Consider the following 20364-nt stretch of genomic DNA (forward strand, 5'->3'; position numbering starts at 1 on the left):
GTTCCTAAGACTACGCCGAGGTGAAAGCAAGCGGGTGTGCCACTCCGGCAAGAGCTGGCTGAGCTGCGGCAAAAGCCAGCAGGGAGCTATTGAAAGAGCTGGCAGGGACCTGGGTTGCAATAGGACAGGACCTGCCAGAAATGTGAAGTTACTTTCACCACTGCCCCTTTCAGTAAAATTGTGCCTTCCCCCAGGCAAGGGCCCAGACTGAGCCTGGAAAAGTGCGCAGGTCCATTTAAAAGCAGGCCTGGGCTCCTTGGGGGATGCCCCGTGAGTCCAGAACAAGGCCCCGGAGAAGGGGAGTTAATGCCTAACTACTCGCCAGCACAGCCTTGCAAATCCGCCCCTAGCCACGGCTCCAGAGCGCGTCTCTAGAACCCGGCAGAGCTCTGCGGGCAGCGGCTGGCTGCGGATCCCCACTTTGGACCCCGCTGGGCTCTCGCCAGGAGCTGGGCTTGCCCTGAATTCCCCCGGCGGGACCAGCAGCCTCTAGGCGCCTGGGAACCAACCCCCCAGCGAGTCCTGCCCGCCCCAACGCCGCGCTGCAGTGCGCAGGGCTGGAGCGAAGGGCCGGCGGGACGCGTGCCGGGGGCGGAGCAGGCGAGGCTCAGCCCGGCGGGGCGAGCGGGCGGGATGGCTGCGCCCTGGCGCTGGGGCCGGCTCCTGCCCGTGACATCACAATGCGGCCCGGCCCGGGCGCTGCGCTGCGCTCCGCAGGGCTGGGCGCGGAGGGGCGGCGGCGGGGCTGACTCATGGGCTCCCGCGGGCGGCGGCTCCTCCTCCCCGCCCGGCCCCTCTCCACCCCCTGCCCATGGGCCGCTGCCCCGGCGCGCCGCGGCTAGCGGGGGTGGAGTCGCCGGTGCCCGCTCCCCGCCTGCCGCTCGCTACCCCCTGGCCCGGGGGAGGCCGGGGCGCTGCCCGCACTGCACGTGGCGGGCCATGGAGGAGAGGGGCTCCGCCGCCGGGAGCGGGCTGCCCAGCCGCCGGGGCTACCCGGCCGTGCGCTGCCTGGGCATCGCCGTGGATGAGAACAACGTCCGGCCGGGCGCGCTGCAGCTGATCCGCGAGCTGAGACCGCAGTGGCAGACGGAGCGGGTCAAAACCAAGGTAGGCGGGGCTGGCCCGGCTCGACTGGCTCCTACCAGCCCGGAGCAGCCGGGCACAAGGCTGCTGGGGGCCTCCCGACTGGGCTTGGGCAGTGGAGCGAGCAAATCCCCTGTCGGGGACAGTGGCACTAAACTGAACATTTCTTACAGGTCCTGTCCTATTGCAACCGGGGTCCCTGCCAGCGCTTTCAATAGCTCCCTGCCGGCTTGTGCCGCAGCTCTGGCCGGAGCGGCCCACCTGGGCGCACCCGCTTGCTGTCACCGCCACTGACGCCTAAATGCGCCCGGTCTTACCCCGCGAACATCTGCGGTACTAAGCGCATGTTTTCTCAGCCTCCCCCCATATACACCTCTGCGGTTCCCCAAAGAGTTTGGATTCATGTTCACTTGCCTGTGGCATGGTGAATAGAGGTTCCCCAGAGGCAGTGGAGTGCGATGGTTAGAGCCAGGCGCTGGGACTGGTTCCTGGTTCTGCCACGAACTGGTTTTGCTGAACTGCGCCTGTTTCCCCAGCTGTATAGTGGAGAGGCTCAGGACGCCTTGCCAGCCTTCGCTAATCAATATTTGTAAAGCGTTTTCGAGATCCCTGCATGAAAACGTTCTGTGGATGTTCACAGGCGGTACGGTACTCGTGTCGTTTTGATGTAATATGGTATTCATACAAGTGTGTGTGGGCGGGCATATTTCAAGTGTGTCTGGAGCATCCTTGATAATATATTAATAGCCCTGAGTAACTTCAAGACAAGAAGCTGAGTCAAAATACTTGGGCAGGAGACTGTGGATGCTCAGGTGTGAGCTGTTCAAGGCAGGGACTGTCTGTCATTGTGGGTTTGTGCAGCTCAGAGCACCTGGTCTCAGCTGGGCCCTCTGCATGTTCCCTATAATACAAAGAATTAATACTAGTACGACTGTGGCCTGCCTAGTTGTAGCAGTGAATTGATGTTGGGTTGGACTGCTGCAGCGCTGACTTGTGTGCGTGTGAAGAGATCGGCCCGTGAGGTTGATTGACACCGCCTAGCTCCATGGTGTCCATGCAAGGCTGTAAGGCAGGGGTCTCAAATTCGGTTTACCTTAGGGCTGGTGCCAGTCTTCATATCCTCCTACTGGGCCAGTCAGGACCCTGCTGCCGGGAGGGCTCTGGAGGGGGGTGATTTTGCATGCTCCCCCTCCCTCCCGTGCACTCCCCAGCCCTGTCTACCACCCTGTACCACAACAGGGCTGGAGCTGCTTCTGGCCGCTGTGGTACTGGGGCCCCGGGAAAGGTGTGTGCAGGGCCATCCCATCCGTAGGACAGTTCAACGTGGCTGTACTGGGCCCCGCATTCTGAGGGACCCTGCAGGGGCCACCCCGACCATCCTATGGAGGGGATGGTCCCCCAGACTCAGGTTAGCATGTGGGGCCCTGGGTGGGCTGATGCCAGCGGCAGGATTCTGGCCCCCTCGCTCTCTGCTTCGCTGCCATCTCCCAAGCCGGCTGGGGTCAGGGATTTCCCTACACCCCCCCTGAATTTCCCCAACACACCCCCAGTTTTGTGAACTATGGTGCCATAGAGCCCACCTTCACCCTCATGGTGTCACCCCTCCCGGCCCTGAAACCCCCCCCCCCCGTAAATTCGAACACTCCCCCCAATTTCAGTTCCTGGCGAGGCTACTGGCTGGGGCGCTCCACTTCCCGCCACCGTGGTGAAGCAGGGTGACTGGGCTGGCCTGGGAGATGGTGGCAGAACAGAGGCTGCTGCGTTGCTCCGCTTCCCTGGGGCTCCCACCGCCGCGGTGAGTGCAGGGGAAACTCAACCCCTGCACCAGGCCCCCAGTAATCCCCAAGGCCACATCCCTTTGAGGAGGGGGCTTGAGGAAGGGTGTGATAGAGCAGGAAGAGGCGGGGCGGGGGCAGAGCAGGGGCCGGGCTGGGAGAAAGTACTGACACACACACACACACACACACCCCCACACCCCCAAGGCCACAGGGACTCGCGTGCCAGCAGCCTGTGACACTGATCACAGTTTGAAACCTCTGCTAATAGGGATTGTGCAACGCTGCAGATGTAATAAGCAAAGTCCTCTCGAGTGGCCAGGCTCTGCTCTGTGTAGGACCCAGGAGAGCTGGGCAAAGGTGGTTGGAAACTACCCCCACCTTCAGTGCTGTTGCCAGCTGAAGACCGCTCAGGCCCCCTTCCCCCTGTGCAAGTACAAGGAGCCTGGAGATTGCTCTAGGTCTGTGTTTCTGAACCTTTTTTTTAATAAAGTACCCCTTTTTTAAAAAAAAAAAAATTATAAATACCCCCAGTACCTACAGTTTTCAGAGAGAATTTTTTTTTCTACCATTGCAACATATTTGTTTAAACAACTTAATTGTAGCCAGGCGGGCGCTAACATTTTTGGGTGTAAAAAGTACAAAAATAGTAAAGCGCTGTAAAACTTTAAACAAAAATTCACTTTTCTCCAAATTTCAGTGGTGTTGACGTACCCCCCAGACTTCTCTTGAGTACCCCTAAGGGTACTCGCTCGTACCACAGGTTGAGAAACACTGCTCTAGGGTTATGCCCAACTGCAGTGTATAAAACTATGGTACGCCCACATCTTGAATACTGTGTATAGATGTGGTCTCCTCACCTCAAAAAAGATATTTTGGCCTTGGAAAGGGTTCAGAAAAGGGCAACTACAATGATTAGGGGTTTGGAACGGGTGCCATATGAGGAGAGGTTTAAACGACTGGGACTTTTCAGTTTAGAAAAGAGGAGACTGAAGGGGGATATGATAGAGGTCTATAAAATCATGAGTGGTGTGGAGAGGGTCGATAAAGAAAAGTTATTTATTAGTTCCCTAAATAGAAGAACTAGAGGACACCAAATGAAATTAATGGGTAGCAGGTTTAAAACTAATAAAAGAAAGTTCTTCTTCACACAGCGTTGGAGTCAACCTGTGGAACTCCTTGCCAGAGGAGGCGGTGAAGGCTAGGACTATAATAGAGTTTAAAGAGAAGCTAGATAATTTCATGGAGGTTAGGTCCATAAAAGGCTATTAGCCAGGGGATAAAATGGTGTCCTTGGCCTCTGTTTGTCAGAGGCTGGAGAAAGATGGCAGGAGACAAATCACTTGATTGTGTCTTCGGTCCACCCTCTCTGGGGCACCTGGTGCTGGCCACTGTCGGCAGACAGGATACTGGGCTAGAAGGACCTTTGGTCTGACCCAGTACGGCCGTTCTTATGTTCTTATGCAGTGGACTCTAAGGATCTGGCCCAGTAATCAGGGTATCCTCTTGTTCTGCCACTAAGGAAGCATCTGCCTGCCAGGGACTGGAATCAATCTCTGGAGGTCCCTTCTGATCCTGTGATTCTGTGCTGGAGAGCTGCCAGTGGTTGTAAGCAAGCTGGATAGCATAGTGTCAGAGGGGTGCCTGCTTATCTGAGATGGAGAGCCAGGGCAAATACAGCCAGAGCTGTAACCTCCAGCCTACTGCGGGTTGGAGATCCGTGGGCTGCCTTCCAGCGTCTTTCAGACTGTGGAAAAGAAATGTCCTTGCTTAACTGTAGGTGCGGCTACCCTCCGACGGGAAGAAACAGGAGATGAGCAATTGGGGATGAAGAGTCGCGGTGAGAATGTCTGAGGACAGGGTGCTGTGTGCGAGCAGGCAATTCCGTGCGCGTGGGTGAAGTTGGTGGAGGAGGAGTTAGAACTGATGGGGTGCCGTCAGACACGGGCAGGTGGCTGTAGAATGCATGGTTGGGTAAGGGAAGCGGCAGGTGGTGGATGCGAATAGCGAGGTTAGTGGTCTGGTGGGAAGAAATCAGCTGTGGGCTCTGCTGTGTAAAGCTTAAATACCTGCTGAGAGGAGGACAGCGAGAGGCTGAGGGTGAGGACTTCAGGTCACTATGAGTCTCCACCCTTTATGCGAAGCTCAAACCCGTTTCCTGTTCGCTTACGGGGGAGAGGCTTCTCGCCAGCTATAGCGAAGCTACAGCCGCTTCAGATGGGGCAGCGGTGGACAGAAGGGGCAGATTGGGCTGTTCAACACAAGGCTGTGTGCCCTTGATGCTGCTCCCTCTGCAACAGGAGGTAGGAGGAGCAATTCTTGCCAAGCGCCCGGCATCCCTCCATTGTGTTGGGACATCGTGCTGGGCACTACCCACCTGGGCAAAGCAGCGGCCATCAGGCAGCACCTGATGCTGCTGCACCCGACGAGCCCCAGGGATGCTGCACCCTCAGGTCAGGCCCCAGGCAACACCGGATCTGCCTTGTGAAAGCCACAAGGACCCAGTCCGGCCTTTCCGTGGAGCTCAGCAGAATGTCTTGGCAGGGGCCCTGCGTTTGCGTGAGGCCGGAGCTAGCAGCTCCTGCTTCTTTCCACAAGCCTCCGCTTCCCCCAACTTTTAAAAAACAGAAGAAGAGAAAAGTGTCCCCCCCCCCCCCAGAAACGGCCTCCATCACGACTTTACGCGGGGCTCAGAATTCCGCCGCTCGTTGATTACGTGAGCTCCATTGACCACAGCGCAGCGTTATCCCGGCTTCACTCCAGCGTGAGAGAGAAGGCTGGTGCCGTCCCCAGACCACCTGGACTTGCCTCCCCTCAAGCCCCATCTCGGTGCCTTTCCTCTGCTTCCCAGGAGCGAGCATGTCGGGGCGCAAGGAGGACACGCGCTGCGGACAGAGGAGTCATGGAGCTGGAGAGACTGAGGGAGGGGGGACAAGATGCCGTGTACTTAGGCACCCGGCCAAGTGGAGGAAACAGAACAAACCCCTCATTCCAGCTGCGAGGAGCTGTCAGAGTAGTGACAGAGGCCGCCGCGGCAGAGACGTCGCCGGTCAGTGATCTCAGTGCTGCTCGGCCCCCTGGGGTCGGCTGGTTTGTTTCCATTGCTCCTCCCTGTAAATTGTGTGCCTGAATTGCTGGGCTAATTCAGGGATTCCACCCAGGGAGCAGCTCCGAACCCGCAGGCGCCTGCGCCGCCGCCCGCCACCAGCTGGAAGTGGAACGGTTCTTCCAGCTCATGAAGCTTCCGAGTTGACAGCCGGGGGAGCCAGCCCACCCCACCCGGCTGTGCCCTGTTCCTCCACCAGGACCTCCAGCTAGTTGGGAACTTGTCACAGGCCCAGCTGTAGCTTCTAGGCCCTCCGGAGTGCCCCCTCGAACTGGGATGGAGACCTGTGTTGCCAGTGTAACCCAGTCTCATGTGGTGCCCAGTTATGACCTGGGCCTTGTACGTGCAAGCCAGGCCCATGGCCGGGATGCTGCTGAGGCCTGCCAAACTCATGTCGTCTATGGCTGATGCATCTCCTGAAGTATCTTATGAAGTGGCTACCGGTCCTCGGGCACTTTTTAATTAATATTGCTCCACACTGTGCATGTAACAGCCTCAACCTGTGTGCCCCCGAGTCACAACCTCCATCCTCAGCCAAAGGCTGGTGACCTGGCCAGGGGCTATTCCCTAATCAGCAGATAGACTGGCAACGGTGGCAGAGAGAGGAAGGATGGCCTAGTGGTTAGGCTGTTTGCCTGGGACTTAATTCTTGGCTTCATCACAGACCCCCTATGTGAGTTTGGTCAATTCCGTTAACTCTCTAGGTCTTGGTTGCCCATCTGGACAATGGGTATAATTGCCCTGCCTTGCTGAAATGCTGTGTGATTAAGCTAGTGCATATCGTCAGATCTCCAAGCACTTTCACAGACGGGAGACCTGGGCAGTGTCTAATCCAAGCAGGTCAGTGGTTGAGCTAGGAAATGAACACACTACCCACTAGACCACACTGCCTCCCTAGGTTCAGTACACTGGTGTGAGCCACTCACATATTATAGCCATGGCAGACAGATAAGTACCATGGACAGACTCATGTGGTTAGTTAGTGCCTCTTCCCTCCTCCCTCCTTTCCCACTGGATTTTCCCCTGGGCACACACTTGTTAATGGCCTCTAAGGCTCTCTGGGCCATCCCCTAACCATCTCCTTCTGTCCCTCCCTCCCTCTCCAGCTCTTCACTGACGGCATCACCAACAAGCTCATGGCCTGCTACACGGAGGAGGGGATGGCGGACGCCGTCCTGGTGAGAGTCTACGGCCGGAAGACGGAGCTGTTTGTGGACCGGGACAATGAGCTGAAGAATTTCCAGGTGCTGCATGCCCATGGCTGTGCCCCCAAGCTCTACTGCACCTTCCAGAATGGCCTCTGCTATGAGTTCATGCAGGGGATGGCGCTGGGACCTGAGCACGTGCGGGAGCCGCAGATCTTCAGGTGTGGGGGGTGGGGAGTTTGGGCCACGTTTCCTTCTTCCGTGGTCCTGGCTGGGGAGGGACAAAGGCATTGGGGCCGATTGAGCCTGATTCTGCTGCTGGTCTTGGGGTGCTGCATGGGGGAGTTTGGAAAAAGCCAAGCCAGAGCAGAGATAATGCCCCTTTTTGGCCTCCGAGTAGGAATGTAGCTGTGAGCCGGTGGGAGGCGGAGTAAGGCGTTTCTTCTTCCAGCTACCAGAGGCAGCTGCTGTGTGGGGTGTGCACTGCCTTTCTCTTGCAGGCTGGCCTTTAATCTGGCTGATGGGAAGTGCCCACAGCCAGAGGCCGTTGCCCCGAAATCTCCACCACCATGTGCCTAGATAGAGCCAGGACAGAGGCATGCATTAGCAGACCAGATTCGCTGCTGCAGGGTTGCCAGCTCTCCTCGTTTCTCCCAACTGTGTGTCTATTCATGAAATAGCCTGCTGGAATCACGAGATCAAGTCAGAATCTCTGTTTTCCTTTCAGAGAAGGAACTTGCCACCCTCCTGGTTGTTGCAAAGAGCCAGAAAACGTGATGCCAAGTGCAACCCGAGAGCTCAGAAACCAGAGAACAAATCAAAGGAACCAAAAAACTGCTTAGCTTAAAAACCCTCCTTTAAAAAAAAAAAAATATGTAGCATGATTTTTGACTCCTTGAGGTAGCCAGGGCTGACCTTGGCATTGTACCAGAGACTTACATTGGCAGCGAATTTGGCCCAATGAGTTTGTGGATTTTGGAGACGGTCTCTTGGAGCAGGTGGAAGTCACACAGCTAAAATGGAGAGTGAATTTAGATGCTTTCAGCCTGACGTTTTAACAGCCGGCGCTGATTTTTTGGGTGCCCATCCTGATGTCCCTTGTGTCTGGTTTAAGAGGGTATTGAGAGTTACCCATTCACAAAGTTCTCACAGAAGGATCTCTGGGAGTATCCACCCTAATAGCGCCGCACTTGTGATTTCTTCTAGGTTGATCGCCTGGGAAATGGCTAAAATACACACAATTCACGCCAACGGGAGCCTACCCAAGCCCAACCTGTGGCACAAGCTACACAAGTACCTTGCCATCATGAAAACGGAGCTCTCCACGAAAGCATCCAACCCCAGGTAAAGGGAGAGCAAGGAGCCAAGCAAGACTCCTTTTCTGAATCCACACAATTCTAGCTAGCTGCAGAGCGCTTGTTTCTAGTTCTGCGTAGGGGCTCAAGTCATGTAGACAGGAAGTTTGTGGGAAGAGTCAGTGACGTAACCAGAGCTGGGAAAAAACAGAGTGAAGGAATCAGGCAAAGCCCTTGTTGGATGCAGGCAGGGTTTTGTCTCACACCTGAAATTCGCAACAGGTTTGCCAAAAGATTCAATGAGATCAGTAAACTTTCAGCTTCGCTCCAGGGCATCAGGCTAGTCCAGGGTTTGGGCAAAGCGAGGGCAAGTTTTGGGTTGAAACCAAGCAACTCTGACCCCAAACAAGACAACGTTTTGAGGGTGCTCATTGAGTTTTGGGGGCTTGTTTGAATTCCAGAACTGCAGAGAGGGCAAACCACAGGGGCTACAAATGCGAGGAAAGAAAGATTCATCTGAACGGAGCTGCTGAGTTTGGCAGACATACCGGGGGAGGGCCCTGGGTCGGGACCAGCTGCAGTCCAGTTGAGTCTGACAGCATTACAGCAAGCTTAGACATTTCCTGCGTAAAGGGGCACAGCATGGTACGCTGCTTCCAAGTCCCAGGCACTAACACCACTGGGAAACGTGGCCTCGTAACTATGGTCTGTCCACTCTACAAACTGACCTATGGCTCAGCCAATTTTTTATCTGGACCCACCCACAAATAGACCTTCCAGTGTCTTATTTGGACAAGACCACACAGGAGAGTGAACCCCGTTGAAATGAAAGCTCTTCTCTCTCCCTGAGATCAAACTGCCAGCCTTTGCCCTGAGTTTGCCTTGGAGAGATGATTGCTGTGTCATACAAAAGACTTTGGCACGATCCAGGTGGAGACCACTTAGATTGTAAGCTCTCTGGGGCAGGGGCCGTCTTTTCCTACTGAGTCTGTAGCATGGTGGAGTTCTGGGGCGTGGCTCCTAGTTGCTGCATCAATACTGATACTATTAGTCATGATAGTTACCGGAAAACTCACCCTGGCTTTTAAGATTGGAGCTCCGCTTACACTGGGCTGATATTACACAGAGTTTAGTGTAATATGGTTTAAACCAGGGGCCATTGTAGATCAATTACAATGGCTTTAAAACCATTGTAGACTGAACAGACTATAGATGGTTTTTCAATGATCCAGACAATCCATGTTCAAAACCAGTCCAGTGCAGACAAGGCCTTGTGGGAGATGTAGTCCGTCCCAGGTGGGAGTATCTCAACCTGCGTCAGGACCCACCTCCTTGGACGCCCTTGGTCTCGATAAGCAGAGAAGGTGAACGGACTAGATGGCACACCGAGTGCATTAGACGGTCAGTTGGGCGTAATGATTAACTAGCCCTTTTTTTTGGTGTCGCCGGGTTGCTTGAGGTTACTAGTTGAACATACGCCCCTGTGGGCTCTTGAAAAGTCCCATTGTCCTTGTGGTTTTGGGCCTGCCATGGTAGCTCGGGGCGGATCGTCATTTTGATCCACAGGGACCCTTCCAAGGCGCATTGCAACGTGAGTCGTCTTTGGATTTGATTGGCGTGATTGTTGCTGTCTTGTGTCCTAGATGTGAGAGGTGTTTGAGTCTTGGTCTAGTTCCTATTGGGCGTGGGTTCCGGATCACCAAAACCTCCGGCGTAGTTGATCTCGACTGTGAGCAATCTCCGCCTCGGGGACTCAACAAGTCGGTCCTAGGGAGCGTCCATCCATACCATTGTGGGGGCACGTTGATAGGATAATACAAGGAAGTGTTTGGTGCTTGATTTGTCCCTGCTCTGAGGCTAAGGAGAGAAACCCATATCTAGGGTTGTCGAGCCATGCACCACTGCTGAACATCAGAACTCAGGCACACACGACTCCTAGCCTTGTGTTGAGTCCATATTGATCCTCCAGTGAACAACAAGGTTTTTGCTAGGTGCAGTGTGACTCTCCGAGATTGTGTTACATTAGGAGACCTACCCGCTTTCTTTCTCTCTCTCTCTCTCTCTCTCTCTCCAGTTATTGGATGCCATTGAACTTTGCAGCATTTTTTTAAAAATAAATATTTGAAAAGTAGCTTCTTATGTGTGGAAATGACCTCACAGCCTCTTTCCCCCCCTCCCCAGACTCCGTCAGGAAGTGCCCAGCCTGGAGGTGCTAGAACAAGAGCTTGCCTGGCTGAAGGAATATCTCTCCCAGCTGGGCTCCCCCATCGTGCTCTGCCATAACGACCTGCTGTGCAAAAACATCATCTACAACGAGACCCAAGGTACGTTGGCAAGCGTGTCCCTTCCCTAGCCAGTGGCAACCCAGGGGTACCAGGGTGCCCACTGGCCTCTTGAAGAGCCGGACACATCAGCTCTAACCGCTCCCCCGCTTTGCCTTCCGCAGACCATGTGAAGTTCATAGACTACGAATACGCCGGTTACAACTACCAGGCTTTCGACATTGGGAACCACTTTAACGAATTTGCAGGTGAGTCAGGCTCCCCTCTGTTCTCTGTCTCGCCTGGGAGCTGGGCCCCCCCCCCCCCCACGTGGTGGAACGGTTGGGTATGGCCCCCCGATGAGGGCATGTTTAATGACACGGCAGGAAACGTTTCTGCCTCTCCTCCCGGTGGTTAGCCCCGAGTGCCAGTTGTTTGGATGCATGTCGGTAGCCATTTCAGTTTGTGCTGTGGAGCCTTCGGCACTTGCAACCTAACCAGGTCAGCGCTGGCAGGGGAAACCTCTAAGAGGATTTGGAGGCCGTGTGGTGGGAGATTGAGCCTTTTGTACTTCTGCCTTCAAGCGACTCCTCAGCCAAGAGCCCTGTTCAGGGGGGATTATGCTGAAGGTTCTGGCGCCCACAACTGAGATCCTGGCTGCTTGTGGACATTTGAATTGCCATGGCAACGTCCGCATGCTTGGGTCATTCTGTTCCACCTCCCCGACATCCCAGTAGGGTTCTCTCCCAGCCCGAAAATTCTGAGCCGCGTTCCTGCGGGATGTTGAGTAGCTGCCATGTTCCTCTCCAGAGGTGGCGACAGTAAGTTACCCCTTGCCCTTTGAAGACAGAAAAGGGGTTGTAGATGTACAAATCATTTTCACCTGGCAGAATTAAGCAGGATTATTTGCAGCCTGAAACTTTTAAGTCCCCTTCTGCGTTTCACTGCTGAGAGCAGCAAATGGTAAGAGATCAGATCCAAGCTCATGCATGACCAGGTGCTGATGGGCCAGACTAGATGGAGGGCAGTGGTTCCCAAACTTTTCGGCATCACGCCCTCTTTTTGATTTTTGAAAAACCCTCACACCCCGCCCCCCCCAACAGCAAAACTTGTTGAGCAAAAAAAAGGGGGGGGAACTGAACAGGGGCAGCAAAACTTGATTGGGGGGGGCAGGGTTGCCTCGGGGCCCACCTCCCCCGGAATTTCTTCACACCCCCGCCCCAGTTTGGGAACCCATGATCTAGGGAGGAGAGGAGTTTGGTGCATATCATGGTACCCTTTTGTTTCTTTATTCGAGGGGTCTTTCTTCGAGATCATGCCTAATTATGGAAAGCCCCCTGAAGAATTTCTAGGAGTAAAATTCTCATGGAGTACAGAAAAGATTAGGAATCAGCCCAGATATCTCAGAGAGGGAAATCACTTGAGATTGCAACTTCAGTAAAAGAAATCCCACTGCCAAAAGAGGGAGGGACAGGACACAGCTGCTAAACAAGTAGATTTGATCAGTGTACTTACACCATCCCTAGCTCTGGGGCAAAAACTTGTCTTGCCCTGGAATGGCCTACTCTGGCACATTTTGTTGGCAAAAACTGCCTTTTATTGTCAAAACAGCGAGAGCGTTTGCAATGCAACTTTTGTCAGGAAAAACACCCAGTTTTGGCCACACAAATTTTCCATCCCTGCGATAGACTTTTGTCTTTTCCCCTCCCTTTATTGTGGACGAAGAGCCAGTGTGGACTCTGCTGTTTTGTTGAGAGAACTGGCTTCTGCCAGTATCCCACAATGCTTGCCCTGATGGCTCTGCTCAGTGTTTTGTGATCTTTGCAGGCCTGCACCTCTCCCCTTTTCAAGCTCTAGGAAGTATCTGACAGCTGAGTGAGCGGCTACATTTGGGGAACAAAGCAAATCATTGGAGTACTCCTGTGTTGCCCTGCTAGGAACACAGCGGCCGGCCAGCAGGCAGCTACTGCAGGGGGAGGACTGGAGAGACGGCTGTGCTGCTTTGACATTAGCTCAAAGAGCTTACAGAGAGAACCCCAAGAAGTGCAGGGATCAGCTCCGCCTTCCCACCACACTGCACTGTGGGATGCTTCCCCACAATGCTTTGATCTATTTGTCAACAGCAGAACGAGCAGCACAGCCCTGAAATGTCGACAATGGGAGGCAGAAAAACCGGTTTGCCCAGTTTTTTACTTTTGGCGACTTTGACAGCACTTTTGTCATCAACCCTTCCCAGTGTAGACACAGCCTTAGTATTTGTCTCCCAGGGGCTGATCCGATGCCAGCTGAAAGTTTCCCACTGACTTCCTGTCCCTCTTTGTCAGCACTTTGCCCTAGAGGAGTTCTCTCCCCGCTCCCACCCTCCTAATTTCTGGCTTCTGTTTGCAGGGGTGAACGAGGTGGATTACAACCTCTACCCCAGCCGAGACATGCAGCTGCAGTGGCTGAGGTACTACCTGCAAGCCTACAAACCGCTGAGCCGGGACAACCAGGGAGGGGGAGTCGTCTCTGACAAGGAGCTGGAGACCCTCTACGTGCAAGTGAACCAGTTTGCTTTAGTGAGTGGGCGCCTGGCGGGGCGGGGAGAGCAGGCAACAGGGGCAGGGGTTCTGAACACATATCGTGCACAGGAGAAGAAAGCAGTTTCCCGTACGCAGGAGCGGGCTCTTCTCTGAGAGGCAGGACCAAGGGTCGATCAGCCCAGAAGGACGGTCTGGGATTCATACAGAGGTGGCCGGGGAGAGGAAGTAGGAACTGGTCCGGTTGCTCAAAGATATTGAAGTTCTTCCCTGGGTCTATGTGGCCCCTCTGTGTTGCATGTCGCTGCAGCCCCAGTCGTGAACACGCTCTGTCCAGGCAGGCCTGGTGCACCATCATTTGTGCAAAGAATCTAGGAGCTGCCGTACCTGATGAGAGCAATGGCCCGTGGCCAGCACCAGCTTCTTCAGAGAAAGTAAGCAACCCGAGAATTCAAGCGCCCTCGTGGAAGGAAGGGAACTGTGGAAGCAGAGGGGGAACGGATATGACGGATCAGGTCTCGCTAAAAAGCTCCGCCTAGTGGGCACATGGTGATATTTTTTTTCCCCGAGGATCCAGGCCCCGTGGTGTGTACAGAGCAATTCGAGACCTGGTCAGTGGGAGTCAGCAAAGTCCGCCCACCAACACCAAGTTCCTCCTACAATAAGGCCGATCGTCTCTAGGAGTCCGATGGCCAGGAGCTCTGAGCGCCACTTGACGCCTCCGGAATCCCAGAGCTACTGCCCCAGCTGACTCTGAGCCATGCAGCCAGTGGGCAAGCGCACTGGATGGAGCAGCCGGAGGCCCTTCTCTGATCGCTTCCCCCCCCCTCCCTTCCCAGTGATCACGGTTCTCTACTGTCTTCCACCTTGAGTAGCCATTTACACCTAGTAGGTGCCTGTTGTTCAGGCCTTGCCAGCCTCAAGCACTCCAGAAATCACAAGATTGACTGACACACTTGGGTCACGTTCTCAAGTTTATCCCTGCAACCGAGGCTAGAAAGTTTTCACACGTGCATGCACACTTGCACCTATGCTATATTACATGCAAGCTGAGACTCCCATGCAGGCACTTGATGGGGTTTTCAGAAACACCAGGGTTGTTAAAACCACAGGCGATAGTGGTGTTGCCTTATGGTTTGCACATACGAGAAAGAGAAGGGGCCCCAGCAGCCCTGATCTGGCTCTGGTTGAATTGCTGCTCTTCTCCTGCCACTGAGGTGGGGCAGCGGAGGACATCAGACCAGGCAGTGAGTGGTTTGCCTTCCCACGGCCCACGCGTAGCAGAGCTTACATGGGGAAAATGGCTCCCTGCGTCACTCTGGGCCAGATTTCTGCAAGGGTCGAGCTCCCAATTAGACACCAAAATAAGTGGCCAGGTTTTGAAGCGAGATCAGCGCATTGGTTGCACGTCGAGTGCTGGGCTCTTCTGAAATGCCCAGCCAGAAGGGTCACAGTGGGGGAGCACTTGAAAAAAATCTGTGTCTGAGCTTTCCTGGAAATATGATCCTTAATGAGCAAAGGCTTAAACACATCAGGCTGGGTGGTCTCAGGTTGCCTGGCTGATGGACAGTGGCTGTTAGCCATTCTCCTGTGCATCTCCCGCCAGATAATCCTCTCCAGCAAGAATCTAAGGGAACTAGCTGCCGACCGAGCACGCAGAATATGCGGTGCGTAGAGCACCCGGAAAAAGGAAGGGCCAGCATCTCAGATGGCACAAGCGGGTGAAGCCGGTGGAGCTGCCCTGATTTACACCCGCTGAGAACTCTGGTTTCGGCGGCCCAGAGCTTCCGCCCTCCAAGACTGGGGGAGAGAGAAGGAAGCAAGGAAGAAGTTCTGCATCCGGTAGCCCACCTCCCAGAGAGGTGGGAAGCCACAGAGGAGAGGAGGCTGCAGCTTCCCCAAGACCAGAAGCCAAAATAAAGAGCAATGCACTTGGATTGTATGGCGGTGGGGTGATAACGGCAGGTGCGCAAAGACTCCAGTGACCTGTTGACTCAGGACAAGGCTTGCTGACACGAGAGACTGACGTTGCCAAGGTCACTTACATAAAACCTCCGGTGTTGGAGCTGTTACCGCAGCCTTTGAACTGAGCAGCTGGAGGGGAATTGCCCTGCCTGGGAGCCAGGCTGTAAACAACATCCGATCCCTCCCTGGGATAAGAGAGGCCCAGGCCTTGCTGAGCGAGTCACCTGTATTTCAACTCCCGAAACATTTCGAGAAGAATTGGGGGGGCGTCTTTGCGGAACATGCTTCCGGCAGGGGATCGTCCTGTAGGTGCTGGGACCCAGGTGTCAGCCAGGGATGGAGTGGACCAAAGGCCGTCCCATTCAAGGAGACCGGGGGCTTAACACCCCCCTCAATGCAAGGGATAACGTTTAGCATGCTTAGACTGTCAGATCTGTGGGGCGGGGGCAGCCCTGTGGTTCTGTTTGTACCGCACCTAGCATGGTGGTCTATCCAAAGATACTATAGTCACACAGATAATTAATTAATAAGACAGGAGCTGACTGCTCGTTAGCCTCCAGTGCATTGCAAAGCTCGTGGGCCAGACCTTCCCCCCGATTCCCCCCCCCCCCAAGCTGACTGCGAATCAGCAGAGATTTACTGGAGCTCACTGACTTATACCCGCTAAGGCTCTGGCCCCGAGTGTGTTGAGAGAGGAGTGTGATGGGAGAGGCTTCATCATCCCGCCGCGGAGGGGTGGGGGGGCTCTAGTCAGGTTCCTGACTCCTCTGTCTGTTGCAGGCCTCTCATTTACTTTGGGCCTTCTGGAGCCTGATCCAGGACCGATATTCCACCATCGAATTCAACTTCTTCAGGTGAGCCGGCCCCTGCAGGAAGGGAGGGAGGTGGGCAGTGCTTCCCTTTGCCACCGCACGGGCAGGCTGCCACACTGTGTCTGGGCCCAGGCGGGGGTGGAGGATTCCTGTCGCTGCAGCCCGCGGGGAGGCGTAGCGCAAAGGGGCGTGAAACGCCGCACCCCGGGGTGGCTTGGCAGCAGCAGGGATCCACCGTGCTGGGACCTGTGAACCTGCCACTCCTGCGTGAGTTAAGACACACCTCTCTGAGCCCGTGCTGCAGCAGGCTCTTCAGACACAGAGCCCAGCCGCCGTCCGAGGGGGCAGCTTGTTCCGACCCCCCAGTGTGTCCATGTTCTGTTGCAGCACAGCAGAATGCAGCGAGGGATGGTGCTTGGTCCCGCTGTGAGCGCAGGGGACTGGACTCGATGACCTCTCAAGGTCCCTTCCAGTTCTAGGCGATAGGTATATCTCCATATTATAGTCCTGCCAGACAGGACTGCCCATTGATGTGTTTGCCTGCTGCAGAGTTGGACCATTCCTAGAGTAACAGACCATCCCCCTCAAATTCCTTCTAGCTCCTTCCCCTCCTGGTCTAGTTTTAAACAGCTCAAGCAATCAGGAGTCCACCATTCCCCCGGGGGAGACGATTGCGCACCCTAAATCGCCCCTGTCCATCACGGCAGCAGGCATGGGTAAGCAAGGCCTTCAGCCTCAAAAGGAGGCGAGGGGAGGTCCCCGTAACACCGACAGAGAGGAGGCAGAAAGGCGCTCCCGCTCTCTTGAGTGAGATCTGTGTCTGTCTCTCCCCGCAGGTATGCCAGGCTGAGATTTAAACAGTACTTCAAGGCCAAGTCAGTGGTGACAGCGCTGGAGATGCCAAAATGACATCTTGAAGGTTGCTTCTGTTCCACTAGATTCCCAGCTGTTTTCTCCTGCACAGACTGGCTGCGGCCGTGTCCTCAAACCTCAGTCAGCCACCAGCTAGCGGAGGGGGCAGATCGTCTGAAGGGAGAGGGGGGAAAAGGGAAGAAAGACTTTCCAGGAAGCCAAAGATTAAATGAAGCCCCTGGAGCACAGTTATCCCATTTCTGGATTTAGCCCCATCGTCGGTTTTGCTGATGGGGCGGCAGTGCCTTCCGGGGGATGACGCCAGGACTTGGCTGCTGTCGAGACTCTTGGTTCAGTGGCATTCAGGAAGGCCAGGAGCTCAGCTGGACTCAGGACTGCCTTGCCGCTTAGTATCGTCTGTGCGATGGGAGCTGGCTTGGACCTCCTTTGTTCCTTGGGCCGGGTGTCCCGGCAGGTATGTGCTTTACCGAAGCAAACTGTGTTGCTGCTTGGTGTCGCGTCCTCCACAGGGCACGGGGAATTCGGTCAATCCTGTCTCAAGTGGGGATGGGGCAGATGCTGCCCCCCTTGCCCCCAGGCTCCCCTTCTTCGCTATATTGCCAGATCGTCAACGATCTAGATCCCTTGCTCTTTATTTCTGAACGCACACTTGGGGGTTACACAAGGTAGCCTGCACAGGGGCTGGAGAACCTATTACTAGTCCCTGCCGTGGGCTAACCAAAGGCACATGGGGGAAGAAGGGGCCCTTCCTTTAGTCCCAAGCCTTAATGATGAGGGTGACAGCAGCTGGCAGTGACCCCTGCACCCCCACTCCTCAGCATTGTGGTTGCCTATGTAAGGAGGCCAGTGGTTGCTCAAAGAGGAGATGAAGACCCCCTGGCCCTGGAGAATGGTTCTGCGTGCCAAAGGAAGGAAATTTCTCTTCCCACATAGCACTCCTCACCTAGTGCCTTGTCCCACAGCTGGTCATGGGACATATAGCAGGGTGTCCTGGAGATGTGGCGGAGGATGCACATACCTCTTCTCCCCTCCCCTCCCCATCCCCCTCTACCCCGACGCTCTGCTGCTCAGGCAGTGAGGACCACGCGTCATGAAGCACAGCTGGCTCCGAGTTGCTAAGTTGAGACGTGAGCTACCCCTGAGCGCAGGGAGAAAGTGGGAGCATGTTGGGAACTGGAGTAGCTTTGCCTCGGGAGAACTAGATCCCTGAATGTTTAGATCTGGCTTGGAATTTCCCGTTAGCCCTGCCCGCCTTCCCGGCATGCTGTGGGGCAGGAGGGGCAACTCTGTGCAGCTGCTTCCACTGGCCACACGAATTCTTAATTCTGGGTGGGGTTCGCACCAGCGTTTTCTTTGGCCTCAACTCCATGGGGCCGTACTCGCTGGTCTCCTGATGGTATTTCTACCAGCCAGGGGCTGCTGCAGCCCACGGGACCACTGTGTGCGCTTCATTCCGGCCTGACATGGCTCCCAGAGATGTGTAGCGAGCCGGTAGCGGATGCAGGCAGAAATGGTAGAAGCCCCGTGCTCTCCTTGTGGCCTAGGAGTAACTCCATGCCTGAGTCGCTAGTGCTTCCCATCTCCTTCACGCTGGCCTGGCTGCAGGAAGGGGCCCCCGCCCGCGTGTACGGGGGAGAACACAACGGCAGGGGTTACGGGTGGGGTGACGACCACAGCAATGGCTGGGAAGTTCCTGGCTGTGCGGTGGGGCCACACTCCAGGTCGGGGCAGCTCTGCACCACCCCGGTTGCACTCACAGCGGGAGCTGGGCATCGCACCCCCCGCTCCAAGGGTCGCCAGAGTGTCCCCCTCCCCTGCCACGCAGCCAGGGCTCAACTTGGCGCCTTGTGAGCAGCTGGCAGCATGGGCCTTTTGTTCTGGCAGAGGGTTAAACGGGCCGGGTCAGCTCCTGCTGCAAACCGGAGCCACTATGGGTGCTATAGCGTGGGGGGTGCACTACAAAATGAGCACGTTTCTCCCCATTCCATGCCAAACCAGCGTCCGCCCCCCTGCTTACAGGCTGGCTTGGCACAGTCTTGCCCTGCTCCCTTCATCCGCCCACCTGGCTGGCCGCGATGCCCAGCAGCTCACGTTGTCAGGGTGGCTGCAGTTTTCTGGCGTCGAGCTCTGCCTTCTTTCTCCGTCCTGCACTTCACCTACAGGATGGTGGGTGTCGCCGTGGTTACTGGTGGTGCCCTCTGCCCGAGGGAACAGGTGCTCCCCTGACGTGGCAAGAGCCTGTTAGCCCAGCGTGTCGGGTGTTGTCTCAAAGGGGGAGCAAATAAAAAGCTGCTGCTGTCTGGATCTGCGTGGCATGCGGCTCTTTAATAACCAACATGGGACAGGGGAGCAGGGCAGCAGAGGGCCTCCTGTGTGCCAGCAGTGAGACCGGGGGCGGGGCAGGGTTGACAGGAGGTAGGTGTTGCAGGACTGAGCGCCAGGCACGCACGCCCCCTCTGGAATTAGCCCGGAGTTGGACGCTCTGCTCCCCATGCGGCGTAGCGGGAGAGCTAAAAAAACAATTCTAGCATCCACCGAAGTCAGCAGAATGGGGCTGTGAGGCTCAGGGCTCGCTGCGTTGGCTTAGGCCAGCCAGCATGCAGTGCAGGGAGCTCCCCAAAAGAAGGCAGGAGCAAAATGCAGAGGGAAGGGGGGCTTAGGGCCACAACTGCAATGCTGTTTGGGTGCCTGGTTCCTGCTCTGGGTGCTCAGTGCTTGGCTGACAGGGCAGGGAGAGGTGTCTGCTGCTGCTCAGCCGTGAATAGGCAGCAGGTTTAAAACAAATAAAAGGACATTTTTCTTCACCTAGAGCACAGCCAACCTGTGGAACTCCTTGCCAGAGGATGTTGTGAAGACCAGAACTTTAACAGGGTTCAAAAAACAACTAGATAATTTCATATAGGTTAGGTCCATCAATAGCTATTGGCCAGGGTGGGTAGGTGGCCAGGGTGGTTTGTCAGAGACTGGAAATGGATGACAGCAGAGGGATCATGTGATGATTACGTGTTGTGTTCACTCTCTCTGGGGCACCTGGCATTGGCCCGTCAGAGACAGGATATTGGGCCAGATGGATCTTTGGTCTGACCCCAATATGGTCGTTCTTATGAACCTGCCTTCTGGGGTGAGATACCCCATGCAGACCAGGGGCCTTTTCTTTTGGAAAACAGCTCCTCCCAGCTGTTGTAGCCAACAGCCCAGTTCTGAGGGGATGCAGGAGAGCTGTTCTGGAGCCCTGTGTTGCTTGGCATCACAGAGACTTGGACCCCGGGTCTCCCACAGCCCACCTGGGTTCTCAGGGGGCTGTGCTCAGTCAGGCACGCCAAGGAGAGGGGAGGATAGTCGCCTCAGAGACCTGGATGGGGGAGTAGGAACTCAATCCCAGGTCTTTCCTACCTGGGTTTAATGGCCTAAGGACTAAGCTACTAGGAAAGTCGGAGGGGGAAAGCTGCTCACGTTCTCTTGATATTTAATTAACTATCAGGCTAGAGGAAGGCGAAAACACAGAGGCTATGTCTACACTGGCGGGTTAG

At 55.4% G+C, this 20364-nt stretch overlaps 1 protein-coding gene across 4 annotated transcripts; it reads left to right on the forward strand.

The window, feature by feature from the left end:
- Positions 1 to 569: 569 nt before the first annotated feature.
- ETNK2 (ethanolamine kinase 2) lies at positions 570 to 19138 on the forward strand. 4 transcript variants are annotated; one of them, XM_075910109.1, is made up of 9 exons: positions 970 to 1107; positions 1257 to 1416; positions 7071 to 7330; positions 8316 to 8453; positions 10586 to 10728; positions 10851 to 10934; positions 13054 to 13223; positions 15930 to 16003; positions 16798 to 19138. In XM_075910109.1, exons 3-9 carry the CDS (start codon positions 7101 to 7103, stop codon positions 16868 to 16870), a joined length of 912 nt encoding a protein of 303 aa, XP_075766224.1. In that variant the 5' UTR covers positions 970 to 1107; positions 1257 to 1416; positions 7071 to 7100; the 3' UTR covers positions 16871 to 19138. The 4 variants fall into 4 exon arrangements, with proteins under 4 accessions (XP_075766223.1, XP_075766224.1, XP_006133146.3 ...); XM_075910108.1 differs by lacking the exon at positions 1257 to 1416 and having other exon boundaries at positions 570 to 1107; XM_006133084.4 differs by lacking the exons at positions 970 to 1107; positions 1257 to 1416 and adding an exon at positions 5746 to 5907.
- Positions 19139 to 20364: the final 1226 nt, after the last annotated feature.

This window comes from Pelodiscus sinensis, chromosome 27, assembly GCF_049634645.1.
Source record: "Pelodiscus sinensis isolate JC-2024 chromosome 27, ASM4963464v1, whole genome shotgun sequence".
NCBI lineage: Eukaryota > Metazoa > Chordata > Testudines > Trionychidae > Pelodiscus > Pelodiscus sinensis.